The sequence below is a fragment of the Gossypium hirsutum genome, chromosome A08 (assembly GCF_007990345.1).
Source record: "Gossypium hirsutum isolate 1008001.06 chromosome A08, Gossypium_hirsutum_v2.1, whole genome shotgun sequence".
Taxonomy (NCBI): Eukaryota; Viridiplantae; Streptophyta; class Magnoliopsida; order Malvales; family Malvaceae; genus Gossypium; species Gossypium hirsutum.
The window spans coordinates 112,032,453-112,044,512 of NC_053431.1; the positions used below are offsets into that span (position 1 = coordinate 112,032,453).

The 12,060-nt window shown below is 30.4% G+C and overlaps 2 protein-coding genes across 6 annotated transcripts; both read right to left on the bottom strand.

The window, feature by feature from the left end:
* Positions 1-1,613: 1,613 nt before the first annotated feature.
* LOC107918509 (uncharacterized) lies at positions 1,614-3,061 on the bottom strand. Its single transcript, XM_016848080.2, has 3 exons — positions 2,343-3,061; positions 2,088-2,260; positions 1,614-2,006 (listed from the first exon to the last, which is right to left on the bottom strand). The coding sequence occupies exons 1-3, from the start codon at positions 2,868-2,870 to the stop codon at positions 1,910-1,912; spliced, it is 798 nt and encodes a 265-aa protein (XP_016703569.1). The 5' UTR covers positions 2,871-3,061; the 3' UTR covers positions 1,614-1,909.
* Positions 3,062-3,113: 52 nt separating this feature from the next.
* Positions 3,114-9,328, bottom strand: LOC121203161 (uncharacterized). 5 transcript variants are annotated; one of them, XR_005899765.1, is made up of 6 exons: positions 8,939-9,318; positions 8,705-8,843; positions 8,459-8,544; positions 8,195-8,338; positions 7,379-7,483; positions 3,114-6,426 (listed from the first exon to the last, which is right to left on the bottom strand). XR_005899765.1 is itself a non-coding variant. In XM_041074800.1 (5 exons), the coding sequence occupies exons 1-4, from the start codon at positions 9,200-9,202 to the stop codon at positions 8,210-8,212; spliced, it is 618 nt and encodes a 205-aa protein (XP_040930734.1). In that variant the 5' UTR covers positions 9,203-9,328; the 3' UTR covers positions 7,378-7,483; positions 8,195-8,209. The 5 variants fall into 5 exon arrangements, 2 of the variants coding, with proteins under 2 accessions (XP_040930734.1, XP_040930735.1); XR_005899764.1 differs by having other exon boundaries at positions 6,152-6,373; XR_005899766.1 differs by having other exon boundaries at positions 6,327-6,373; positions 7,379-7,424.
* Positions 9,329-12,060: the final 2,732 nt, after the last annotated feature.

Genomic DNA, 12,060 nt, shown 5'->3' on the forward strand with positions numbered 1-12,060 from the left:
TTTAAATAAAAAAATAGAATGGGGTAAAATTTCAAAATTTTTTAAAATATTTTAACCTAAAACTGAGGTATGTAACATCCTTTGCTTTGGAGCTACAATAAGACATGGGATTCTGATTAACTTGAGAAGCAAATTGTAAAATATAAAGTTGAAAAATAATATTTAAGGTCATAAATAGTTCTTTCTTTCTAATTTAGTCCAAAGATTTGCCTTCATCCTTCAACTCATGGTTTATATATAACATGATAAAATTATATATGGGTAAATTACACTAGTAATCACCCAATATTAGTAAATTCCTTTCTTGGTTACACAACTATGAAAAGTTACAAATTTGTTATCCAATTATTCAATTTTGTCTTATTTAGTCACTAGTTGGCTAATAATAGCAGCTTTTAAAATTAACATAATAGCAACCTTATCCCTCAACATTTATACTTTATTTCAATTTAGTCTTAATTCTAAAAAATCTAACCTTCAACATTTATATATTGTGTACTTTGGTCTTTTGTATAGTTTTGCTTTTGTTTTTAACTCTTTCTCACCTAAAAAGCGAAAAAAAAATTATCAACTAAATTTGATTGAGAATGTACAAAAAAAATGAAACACTAAAAAATTCAAGATAATAATTTTCATTTCTCATTTTTTTTTAAAAATTAACCCTTAATGTCACAATAAAAAAGAAGACCAAATTACACAATGTCTAAATGTTGAGGGTTAATTCTTTTTAGAATCAAGACTAAATTGATATAATTTATAAATATTAAGGATTAAAATTGCTATTATGTCAATTTTAAAAGTTGTCACCATTAGCTTGCTGGTAACAAAAAAAAAAGACAATTTAATAATTAGGTGATCATTTTATAACTTTTCATAGTAGGGTGACCAAAAAAAATTCAAAAATAATTAAGTAACTATTTTGTAATTTTTTATAATTTAAGTGACTGAAAAAGATATTTACTAATAGTTTACCCTGAAATTATCCATTACTCACAAGTGAGAGATAAATATGTAAAAACTGTATCCTTTACCAAGGGAATTTGGGTTGGCCAAGAAACCAAAACAAAATTCCGAACAGTGTACCAAATGATTTTTCTTCACAAAACATGAAAAAGTAAGACTAAAGATAGGCATGATGGTTCAATGGATTTCGAGCACTCATATCCACAATCTGTGTAGATAGTTGAACTTGAATATTTGACCAACTAGATATTCAACTGTCACCCAATGGGAGTGCTACAGAAATGACAGTCGGTGGTACTTCTACTGCATATTTTGGGGGGGGGGTCAAATCTTCTAAAACAAGTTGCAGTTGCTGAGTATTGAGATTAGAATTGGGGTAAGGTCTAAGGAAAAGATTCAGATGAAGCTAATGAAATCAGTTTTATCATGTGCAGTTGACTCTTGATCTTAAAGTTATTGACAATTTGATATCAAATTTCCTCTATATTTTATAGTCTGTAATGTATTATCTCCAAGGCAGTTGATGCTATTATCCATTGATTTACAGAGTGAATGCAAAGAAATAACAAATAATGAAATTTACCAAGAAGAAAATTTGTAAACTTGTAATGTGTTTATATCAGTAGTAGAGCATATTTGAAAGATATAGATGAAATTTAAGCCATATCTATATTGACAAAATGTTGCTTAGGATTGACAAACTCAGATGGAGCAATCTTATAAAATATGTACAAACATGTTGCATGTAAACAAAAATTAAAATAAACAAAAGCTTATTATCTTGTTATTGATGTTAGCATTAGCATTAGCATTAATTTAATCTAATATAATAATAATAGTATTACACAGAAAACATGATTATTCTCTTGTTAATCGAAAACCTTTTCATCCTCTTCCTTCTTTCTTTTTTTCGGTCTACCATGATTGAAAGTAAACGATAAGAGCATTAAAAAGCTGCCACCATAGCCTTCGACATTTCTACTTCTTCTTCATCATCTTCCTCTGCATCCCACAGAAAGTTGGCGTAAGATCCCAGCACCATGCTGCAAATTATACCCAAGTTCAGGTTAATTGGCTGAAAATATATTCAAGTATGGAGCCTATAGAAAATGAAGCATAACTACCAGTCGTCAGGAGAAGCAGTGACGGCTCGGTCGAAGTAAGACTTAGCACGGCTCTCGTCTCTGTGTCGTTCCCAGATTAGGTTCCCGTACAAAGACAAAACTTCCCCATCTCCAGGGCTGGCTAAGATAGCTCTCCCGTAATACTCCTCTGCTCTCTCCATATCCTTTTCCACCTGCAAAACCATAATGCAATATCCATCAGATTTTCGAAAGATCAAAACTTTTCTATGTATTAGTGATGTCAAACTTTTTTACCTCGTGTAAGAACCTGCCGTAGTTTCTCAAAAGAAGTGGGTCACCGGGGTTTAGTTTCAACATTTCACGATAATAATCGCCCATCTTCCCCTTATCACCGTACGAATCATCTCCGTTATCACCGCCAATTTTCCCGCCAGTTCCAAATCCATCACCGGAAAATCCAATTTCTTCCATCGAGATCCCGAATTCCGTTCGGAATCCACCGTCTATTTCATAATCCGACACATACTCCTCCTCCGGTATCCCCGCCGTAAAACACCGAGATCCACCGGGAACCCGAGTCTCCGACTTGATAATATCAGTCTCAGACAAAGCTCGCCTTATTTGCGCGCGAGATTCCATTGGCTTCCGTTTATCCATAGGGAAATGCAACGATACTATCGGAGAGCTAAGAGAGAAGCCAGATCTCTCACCGGAGAAAACTGCACCGAACGAGCTTTGACGAGAAAGAGAAACCTTGGGAGAACCGGGCAGAGCTGATGAGGTGACCGGAAGGGAACCCGCTCTCAAGATAGCAGCTTTCATAACTGGAAGAGCTTTTGATTCTCAAATTTGTTTTGTTAAACTTTGTAGTGTCAGTTAGAGATTAGGCCTTTGGAGGGGGAAGCTTCGCATTAATATAGATAAGTAGGAGCCGTTAGATGTGGTGACGGTAGTTGACTTGAAGAGAATGAGATGGGGACAGGTGTAAATAGGAGCGTGAGTTAGGCATGAGCGTGGCATCGGCTTTGGTGAAGACTGGAACACTTTTTTATCTATTTATGGGGTCACGTTAAAAGGATGATTAAGAAAGGTCGTGATGCCACCTGTTGGAGCAAGTAACTTCGGGTTGGGACCCGCATGCAATTGTACGGATTTCCGAATATAGTGATATTTAAAAATTAATGCTATACAATTGTTTTTTATAGTATTATTGTCAATCTCGAATTAGTGTTGTCAATTTAATTAATAATATTATCGATATATATTATTGATAGATATAATAAAGTGTGTGTAATAGAATTAAAATGTATTCGAACTTAGCTATATGCAATTTTTTTATTTTAAAAAAAAATAAAAATAGTAAAATAGAATTTTATGAAAATACATTTACGTAATTAAAATAAGTTATATTATTTAAGAGTATTTTAATATTTTCATTTTAACATAAATCAATAAAAATTACTTATGGTGAGTTTTGAAATCATACCAATTAAACTAGTAAAACCTTGAATTACCACTCAACAAAAGTTTTATTTTCATGTTTTTTTATGCATTTTTGTTTTAATACGCACAACATCTTATCTACATTAGCTGTACATATTAATAATGCATTTGATTGAGTTTGTGTTATAACTTAACTCGACACTAACTCAAGATTAGTGATAACACAATGATAAACAATTAAATCTTATTTTTTTAATTTTAATATTGTGCATATTTCATGTGTTATTATTAATTAATTTCAAGACATGTTTCATTATTTATTGTATGTTATATTTAAACACGCATTTGTATTCTGAATTTATAATTTCCATATGCATATAAGTGTGATAGCATTTTTAGTAGATAAATAAATAAATTTAAAAAATGAGTGAAATAGTTAAATGTACTTAAAAAGTATTTACTATAAAAATAATGTTTAAAAAAATATTAACTACTTTCAAAGATAATTATTATCATTATTTCATAAATTGATGAGGAGTTCTTAATTTGAAGTGGAATTAAAATATGAAAGGATATTTAAAATATTAAAACCTAAAAGAATTATATGGATGGTTGTTTGTTTCTTTGTTTTTAAGAATTTTATTATAAGTTTTAATCATATTTATTTTTTTATTTTACACAATGTTTATAACTTTACGTAGTCCGTCATAAACTCATAAATAGGAGGATAATGTGTTTTAGCGCACTCAAATTTATATCTTCCTACATCAATAATAATATCCATATTAATCGAATTAATACTCAATTGACATATGTCCATAAATAAATTCTCAACATCCTCCGAACCACAAATATTTAGCTCTTGTATTAAAATAAAATTGATATATATATTTAAAAAGGAAAAGAGGGGAACCACAAATATTTAGTTCTTGTATTAATATAAAATTGATATGTATAAATATAAAGGAAAAGGGGATGTTCCCTAAAAGTTCCAAGGATTGCAAGTTATGGGCAAAGGCAGCAAATGGATTTGGCTGTTTCTGTGTACCCATGCTGTATTCTGCACAAAAGGCTATGGATAAAAAGTCCCATTTGATCTGAAATTGTGTTTCGGGGACAAATGGGAATTAAAAATTGAAGTGAACAGCTGTTGAGGGCCCCTTTCTCTAAATTTTATTTCTTTCGAAATACAACCAAAACGGGAACAATAATCTCATACACATACTAATCTAATTACAATCAACAAAGAAAGTGGTTGACTTTTTACGACGGGAGAAAAGAGTTTTCATTACTTGAAACGATCTTTATGATTTAAATTTGGAGGTCACTGTATATTATCACAATCTTCTCGATTAACGAAACTTTCAATCATCAATCATGATGCAATAAATTTTTATACAGTTCATTGTTACTGTGACAAAAAAGAAATATCTTTGACAAGATGCAATGAAACAATCAAAATTTCACAACAATTGGGTCACCAAAGGACTTGAATACCATATGATACAAATAACTCACAAACTTCATGCCAAAAAACTTATGATTGGAAAAATTAATTGGAATTGAACCTAGGAGGATTCATTTGACTAAGAATTGAAATCTTAATATTTTATGGACAACTTTTTATCTAAGGGATGTATCAATCTGTTAAATTAAATGGAGGTTTAAGGATCCCTTTATTTTTATTTCAAACAAAACGGGGGGGGGGGGTGTTCCATGTTTTGACGTGTAGGTTTTACTTGGGAGCATGTGGGGTCACGAGCGAGGTTTTCTATCGGCTCCACGTGGGGCGGGTTGCCGGCCCATGTGATTCGCATGAAATGAGATGAGAACTTTGCCGCTTACTTCACTGCATCCCTCCTTCCATCCAGGATTGCTACATGATTCTTCGTATTCTACTTCTAGGTGGCATCTCTAACAATTAACTAAATCCTAGATTTATTACACGTGTCTAATATCTATAAACATGCAGCTGCATGAAAGATAGATTTTTGTGTGTTAAACTAGTAATTTTATCCAGACCTTTGCATCTGAGTTCAAACAATCATTTTGTTTACATTATTATAATGTGATAAAAGTTTTCTTATTTATTTCTAGGATAGAGGACCATAAAGTATAATAATACTAATAAATGAGGAGAAACTCTGTGAAATTTATATAATTTTACATTCTTTTACAATTTTAAATACCATTCCTTTTTTAATAATTTCAACGTTGAATTTATCTGTACAATTGTATTTGTCGTTCATAAAAAATTTCTAATTAATCTAATATATTTAAATCTTAAATAGTTTGTATGAATTTTTTTTCTCTTACTTTGAATTGAACTTGACATGCATGATCTATATAAATGGAAAATAAAATACGACAATTAGATTTTTAAATTATCAATTGTAGAAAAAATTATGAAAGGGTGTAAAATCACGTCAATTTTACACCGATATAAGTGAATCCCTCCTTTTAATAAACACTTACTTTTTTATAAAACAATTATATTTAAACTAAATAATAGCATACTTAGGAAAAAAACGTATGTGATAAATTTATAAAAAAAAAATTATACAAAATTCAAATGTGATTTCAGCTGAAATAGTAAAAATGAGTTAATAAATAATATGACAACTTGAGTTTAAATTTCATAATGTGTATCATATACGTAATTTTTTTAGATTTTATATAAAAATATAAAAAAGTCTTAAATAGTATTTGCTGCTTTACAAAAACAATTAATTTTTGATAATTTCACAACTAAATTAAGACCTGATTAATAAGTAACACTACCTCAATCAAATTCTTAGATAATAATATAAATAGTTATAGATAGATATACTAACCTTTTGGGATTTATTATCCTCTTCCCCTTGTTCCTATATTTATTTTTCCTGTGAATTCAGTCTTCTCCTTTACAATCGTTACCCTAAATAAAGACTATGGACTTAAAAGCCCAGAACCAAATTACAAAACAATTTATCATCAAGGCAAAGCTTAGCCCATATAGAGTTTGAGCTAAAGCTTGCCGGACTATAAGCATAACGCTATCCCACATTACTGATAATATAAAATTTGACTTCTAATCATGACAATTAAATCTACTTTGATATATATTTTTTTCTCACTTTGATCACTCAACTAGGCAACTAGATCCATTTTAATCAATGAACTTAGATTTTGTCAAGATTTGAAAATGTGACCAATGTTACTGGAATAGGACCAAATTGGATATATCAAGAACCGATCGATATAATGGTCCGAACAAAAAGGTTGAACTGGTTGACTCAAAAACTAATTGAAATTGGTAAAAATAGAAAATCAAGACAAGGATCGACAATTGAATAGCTTGAACCAATTTAATATTTTTTTAGATTTTTATAAATTTTAATTATTTATTTAATTATTGTTGGCCCGGCAGTCGAACCAGTCGAATTGGTTAAATTAAGTATTAGTGGTCTAACTTGTTCATCCATTAGTACGATTTATTAAATACTAAATGTGATACTTTAAAATTGTACCATGTCATCACCTAAATATTTATATAATTTTTTTAATTTTCAAGTGATGATGTGGCTCAATCTCAGAGTTCTACATCATCAAACTTTTATTTTTTTCTAATTTAAGAGCCAAAATGGATCTAGCTATCAAGTTCAAATGCCAAAATGAAAAAAAAAAAGATATAGATACCAAAATAAATCTAGCTGTCAAATTCAAGGACCAAAAATTATAGTTTCTATTAACAATGTCACAATCTAGTCTACCATCATTCCATCTAAGACAAGGATAAGGTCTAACTTTTGTAAAGGTGACCGAGCTAAGAACACTAGGTCCGAAATATACATCATAGATTTCTATCTAAAGAAATGGATTCCAGTAGCAAATTTGAGTGAACATACCTTGTTTTGGGGGCTTAGACAGTCTTTCTCACTCTTGGAGTCAAATCTGGAAGGAATTAAAAGGAACCACATACATTTTGGGGATGACTGTATTCATGCCAATTACTATTACAAGAACAAAAGATATGACATGGGTGAGTTCAATTTGAAGAGCTCAACCATTGGTTTCTATCCTACCAACTTCAAACTAGCTTATCCACCCAGAATTTGGGTCTCTCCAGCAATACAATCAAATTTTAGCTAGGCCACAACTTGCTATATCTATTCGTTTTATAAAGTTCAAATTCTCCATAAAATCTTCAGTTTCATTTTCAGATCATCTTTGAAAGTTGAAATCCATATTATGTGTAATGTCTATATTTCCATAAAATCCTTAACATGTGAGTGCGTTAACATGTACTTGTTTTTCATTTATTTTTCACTTAATATCAACCTAATTTTCAATTCTGTATACATGCAGCACTAGTATATTTATAGCAATTTTAGATCCAAATAATATTATGTCTCTTAAAGAGAATGAATTATTAATTCAAGGTTAACACATATGTCATAGACGGGAAGAAGCCAATTCAAAATTTGTAACTTTCACCATGATTAAGGATGGATATAATTGTTCTCTTATTTATCTACTCTCAACAAAGTTAGAAAAATAATCCTACACAACCTTTACCTTGTAATATTGTTCACGGAAAAGAACATCAAAATAAAATGCCCTATGATTACAATATGATAGTATTTAGTATTTACAGTCTTAAACTCACATACTCGTAGATTTATAATGGAAAATAGGTAGCAAGAAAAGAAAACACAACCAACCTCTTCTTAGCTACTCTATTGATTTTTCTTCAATCTCGAAGTTGAGGACAGCGATTTAAGGTTAGGCTCTGAAGTCCTAATAATGAACAAAAAAGTTTCAAGAACCATGCCAAAAACCAATCCAAGAATACCTCCAGCAGAATTCTGCAAATATAATGAACAGTATCAGCATATTCAGTCCATGCTAAATAATCTATAAACTAAGGCACCCATGAGGCCATGACATTACTACTTAAAAATTTGAGGTTGGTAATCTGAAAGTACCATGATAGGACTGTGGTTAAACAACGCCCTGAATGCAAAATAACCAACCAAATACCCAGTAAACATTGTCAGAGCAACATGTAAACCTGTTCATGCATACATCACGTAATTAACTACGAAGAAGAATCTTGCAACAGCAATATATAAATTTGAAGTAAGTTCTGCAACAGTTAGATTGTTCCTTTAATTTAAGTTTGAAATTTTGCAAGGAACCATATGAAAATTATATTCAAAGAAAATACTAACCAAAGCCAATTTGATCCTTATAAGTAGAGAAAGGTTCATTGAGATCCTTCTTCGGCGTGATATCTTTAACAAGCTCTTGATACTCTTTCCTCTCTGCTAGTTCTTTAAGCTTCCTTAATCTCTCCTTTAATTCTTCGCTCTACAAATTCAAATTTTTTTTAAAAGCACAAGTTAATTTAAAAATGCAACCATGATAGACCTAGAACGCTAGAATCTAAATCGATTTCAATTTACCTTCTCTCTGGGTTTTGGACTGGTGAAAACGAAATTAGATCCGGAGAAGAGAGAAATCAATTCGGGCCTGGTGTCAAAAGCTGATTCCATCCATATGCTTCGGATCTGCTTGTACGGTGCATTGGCTGCTGAGGAAAGAGTGAGAGCGAGTTCTCGGAGTTCTTCAGAGAGACGACGGTCATTGGAGGCTGCAAGAAGAAACAAGCGAATGGATTCGGTCACAGTTATCACGAGACCGGGTTGGTTCGGGTCGTCGGAGCTCATTTTTTTTATTTACTGTGAGAAATGGAAATCCGTGAGGGAAGTGGTAAAGCTTTACTACTCCAGGAGTGGAGAATTTTGCAAGACAAAACCCAAACGACGCAGCTTTAGTGAATGGATTGCCAAGGAAAAGCGGGAATAAGTCTTCGGGTTACAATTTAAGCCCATCAGAGGTCAGGGCTGAAGATCCGACCCATATTTGTCGTCTGTCAATCTTAGGCGCAATGTAAAAGATAATTAAGAATTGCTTAAGGGCTAATTCCACCATTAGTCCCTAAATAATACCTAAATTTTACAATTGTCCCCAAAGTTCAATAACATTTTAATTGAATCCTATAATTATTAGTATCATATTAATTAAGTCCTATCCTTCAATCAGCTTTGGTGTTAGCTACTAACTCGGATTTGATGTCAAATCCAACCTGTCGGATCTGAGATGGCATATAAATACACATGTGTCACGTTCAAACAATTGAACACAACTTTATGAGTTCAAAAGTTTGAAATCAAAGCCTCATGCAAGATTTTGATTGTTAGAAGCTTTCTCTAAAATTTTAAAAATTTTTTGAAAGATTATTTTAATGAAAAAAAGAAACTATTATAAAATTTAAAAAATTATGGTAATCTAGTCTCATCCCAATTAGTTAAGGTAATTTTGTACGTGATTTATAAACTTTGATTTGATTGTATTTGATTAAATTTTAATTTAGTTTTAATTAATATTTTATTTGAAATTAAAAATATATTTTAAATATAAAAAAATAAATAAAAATAAAAATTAATGTTTTGACATTAAATTTAAAATTTAAAATGATAAATTTTAAATGCATTTACACTAATGTTTTAGATAAATTTGCAGCTGATCCTAAACCTTTAGGAATTTATGCATGAATTGAATGGATTAAGAACAAAAAAGAACATAAAGTAATCATGGTAGGCTTCTCATGCATCTAACGAGAAACAAAACTCTATGATTATTATCACAAATAAAAGGCATCAACTAACACTCTTTCCAAAAAAGAAAATTCATCAAAACAACAAACACATTATCAACAGCCAAATTCTAATCCAACATTATTGCAACAATATTAAAACATTTATCTACCAATTATTATTGACCTTGAATTAAAAGGTCAGATTACCGCTGAGGTTGGCTTTTTCTAAAAAGTGTTTTTCAAAAAATGCTTTTAAAAATTTTAATAATGTTTATTAGTAATATCAAAAAATATTTTTGAGAAAATAAAATATTTATTTTAAGTACGACAATGTAAACCAAAAGATATGTCAAACTTTTTTGGGAAAATATAAAGTTAGTACCTGAACTTGTCTACTTCTCCCAGATTGGTACCTATGGTTTTTTTTTTGCTCAAGATTGATTTCCAAACTTTTTTTTCCATCCATTAGTTTGATACCTGAGCCTAACATCGTTTAAATTTTGCTGATGTGGAAGCGCTAGCCAATCGTGCACCGTCACATGTCGCAATTTGGAAACCCTATTTAACACCTTTTTTTTTTCATCTGTTGACCCGATCCTTTTGAAAAAAAATTTAAAGAAAACATTAATTAAAATTTAAAAAAATAAGAAAGAATTAAAAGTTTAGCATCGGGCTTTGAATTGTTTGGGGAAAAATTTTTCGATTCTTCATCTAAAAGAAAACTATTAGGTTTTTTTTTTTTAAGATCAAAAGTTAAATAATAGTTATAAACAATCTCATATTTGATATTGATTCTTCATCTGAGAAACCGTTTATTCAATTTGTTTGAAAGAAAACCCTCAATTTGTTTGAAAGAAAACCCTCAATTTGTTTGAAACCTTTCACAATCTCAAATACCCTTTCGATTACCCACTCATCTGTCTGGAAAAAACCCTTGTTTCATCATCAACTAGTCATCCCTTTCGATTACCCAACTATTTGTTATAGTAGTCAAATCAAGATTGCCATATTTCGACCATTGATTACAGGAATTTCACTCTATTTTTATGGGTTATTTTCATCATCGAATTAAGATTTTTATATTTTTAGCATACAAAGCTTTTTCATCTTCGATGGGTTTTTTTTATGTTTTTTTTAAATAAACCCTTTTGTTTGGACTCATTCTCACAATTTGATTTTTTTTGTACGTATTATATCTGACTTCCAATTTTTAATTCGTATTATATCTTACTTTTATTTTTTTGTTGGTATTCGTGAGTGACGGGGATTTTCTTTGAGCGTTTAAGAGATTGAGTGTAAAAGGTAAGTTTATTATGTATGTTTCTTTACTGTTTATGTATGTATGTATGTATGTTATGTTTTTAAATTGTTATTATATTATGTATGTAATGTACTGTTAAGCATGTATGTTATATTTGTATATTTGTATGTATGTTATATTATGTTATGTAATGTTATGTATGTATGTTATGTTTACTGTTATGTTTGTATATTTGTATGTATGTTATGTTATGTAGTGTTATGTATATTATGTATGTTTGTTATGTGTTATATTACTGTTATGTTTGTAAATTATGTCATGTTTAATGTATGTATACTATGTGGTATATTATTGTTATGCGTATGTATGTATGTATGTATGTATGTATGTATGTATGTATGTATGTATGTATGTATGTTATGTGTAGCACTGTTAAAAATTTGTATGTATATTACAGTTTATATTATGCATGTGCAGTTTGCTATAATGTCTTGGGATAAATGTGTGGTGCATATGCATTTGGGTGGAACTTTTGTTTCAAACCTATGTGCATCCTATGTTGGAGGGGAAATGCTGCAATGGGATTTTGACCCTGATTTTTTGCGTTATTACATGTATGGGATGGTAGTGGAAGCTGCGTATAGAGTTGTGAGGCTTTTTTACTG

What these genes read in the sequence shown, in the direction of transcription:
- LOC121203161 (XM_041074800.1), bottom strand. Translation starts at nt 9,202, where the DNA reads ATGAGCTCCGACGACCCGAACCAACCCGGTCTCGTGATAACTGTGACC. An exon ending in TAAGGATCAAATTGGCTTTG is followed by an intron (nt 8,545 to 8,704) that starts GTTAGTATTTTC and finishes ATGCATGAACAG; the next exon opens with GTTTACATGTTGCTCTGACA. An exon ending in TTAACCACAGTCCTATCATG is followed by an intron (nt 8,339 to 8,458) that starts GTACTTTCAGAT and finishes TTATATTTGCAG; the next exon opens with AATTCTGCTGGAGGTATTCT.
- LOC107918509 (XM_016848080.2), bottom strand. Translation starts at nt 2,870, where the DNA reads ATGAAAGCTGCTATCTTGAGAGCGGGTTCCCTTCCGGTCACCTCATCA. An exon ending in ACGGCAGGTTCTTACACGAG is followed by an intron (nt 2,261 to 2,342) that starts GTAAAAAAGTTT and finishes ATGGTTTTGCAG; the next exon opens with GTGGAAAAGGATATGGAGAG. An exon ending in ACTGCTTCTCCTGACGACTG is followed by an intron (nt 2,007 to 2,087) that starts GTAGTTATGCTT and finishes TATAATTTGCAG; the next exon opens with CATGGTGCTGGGATCTTACG.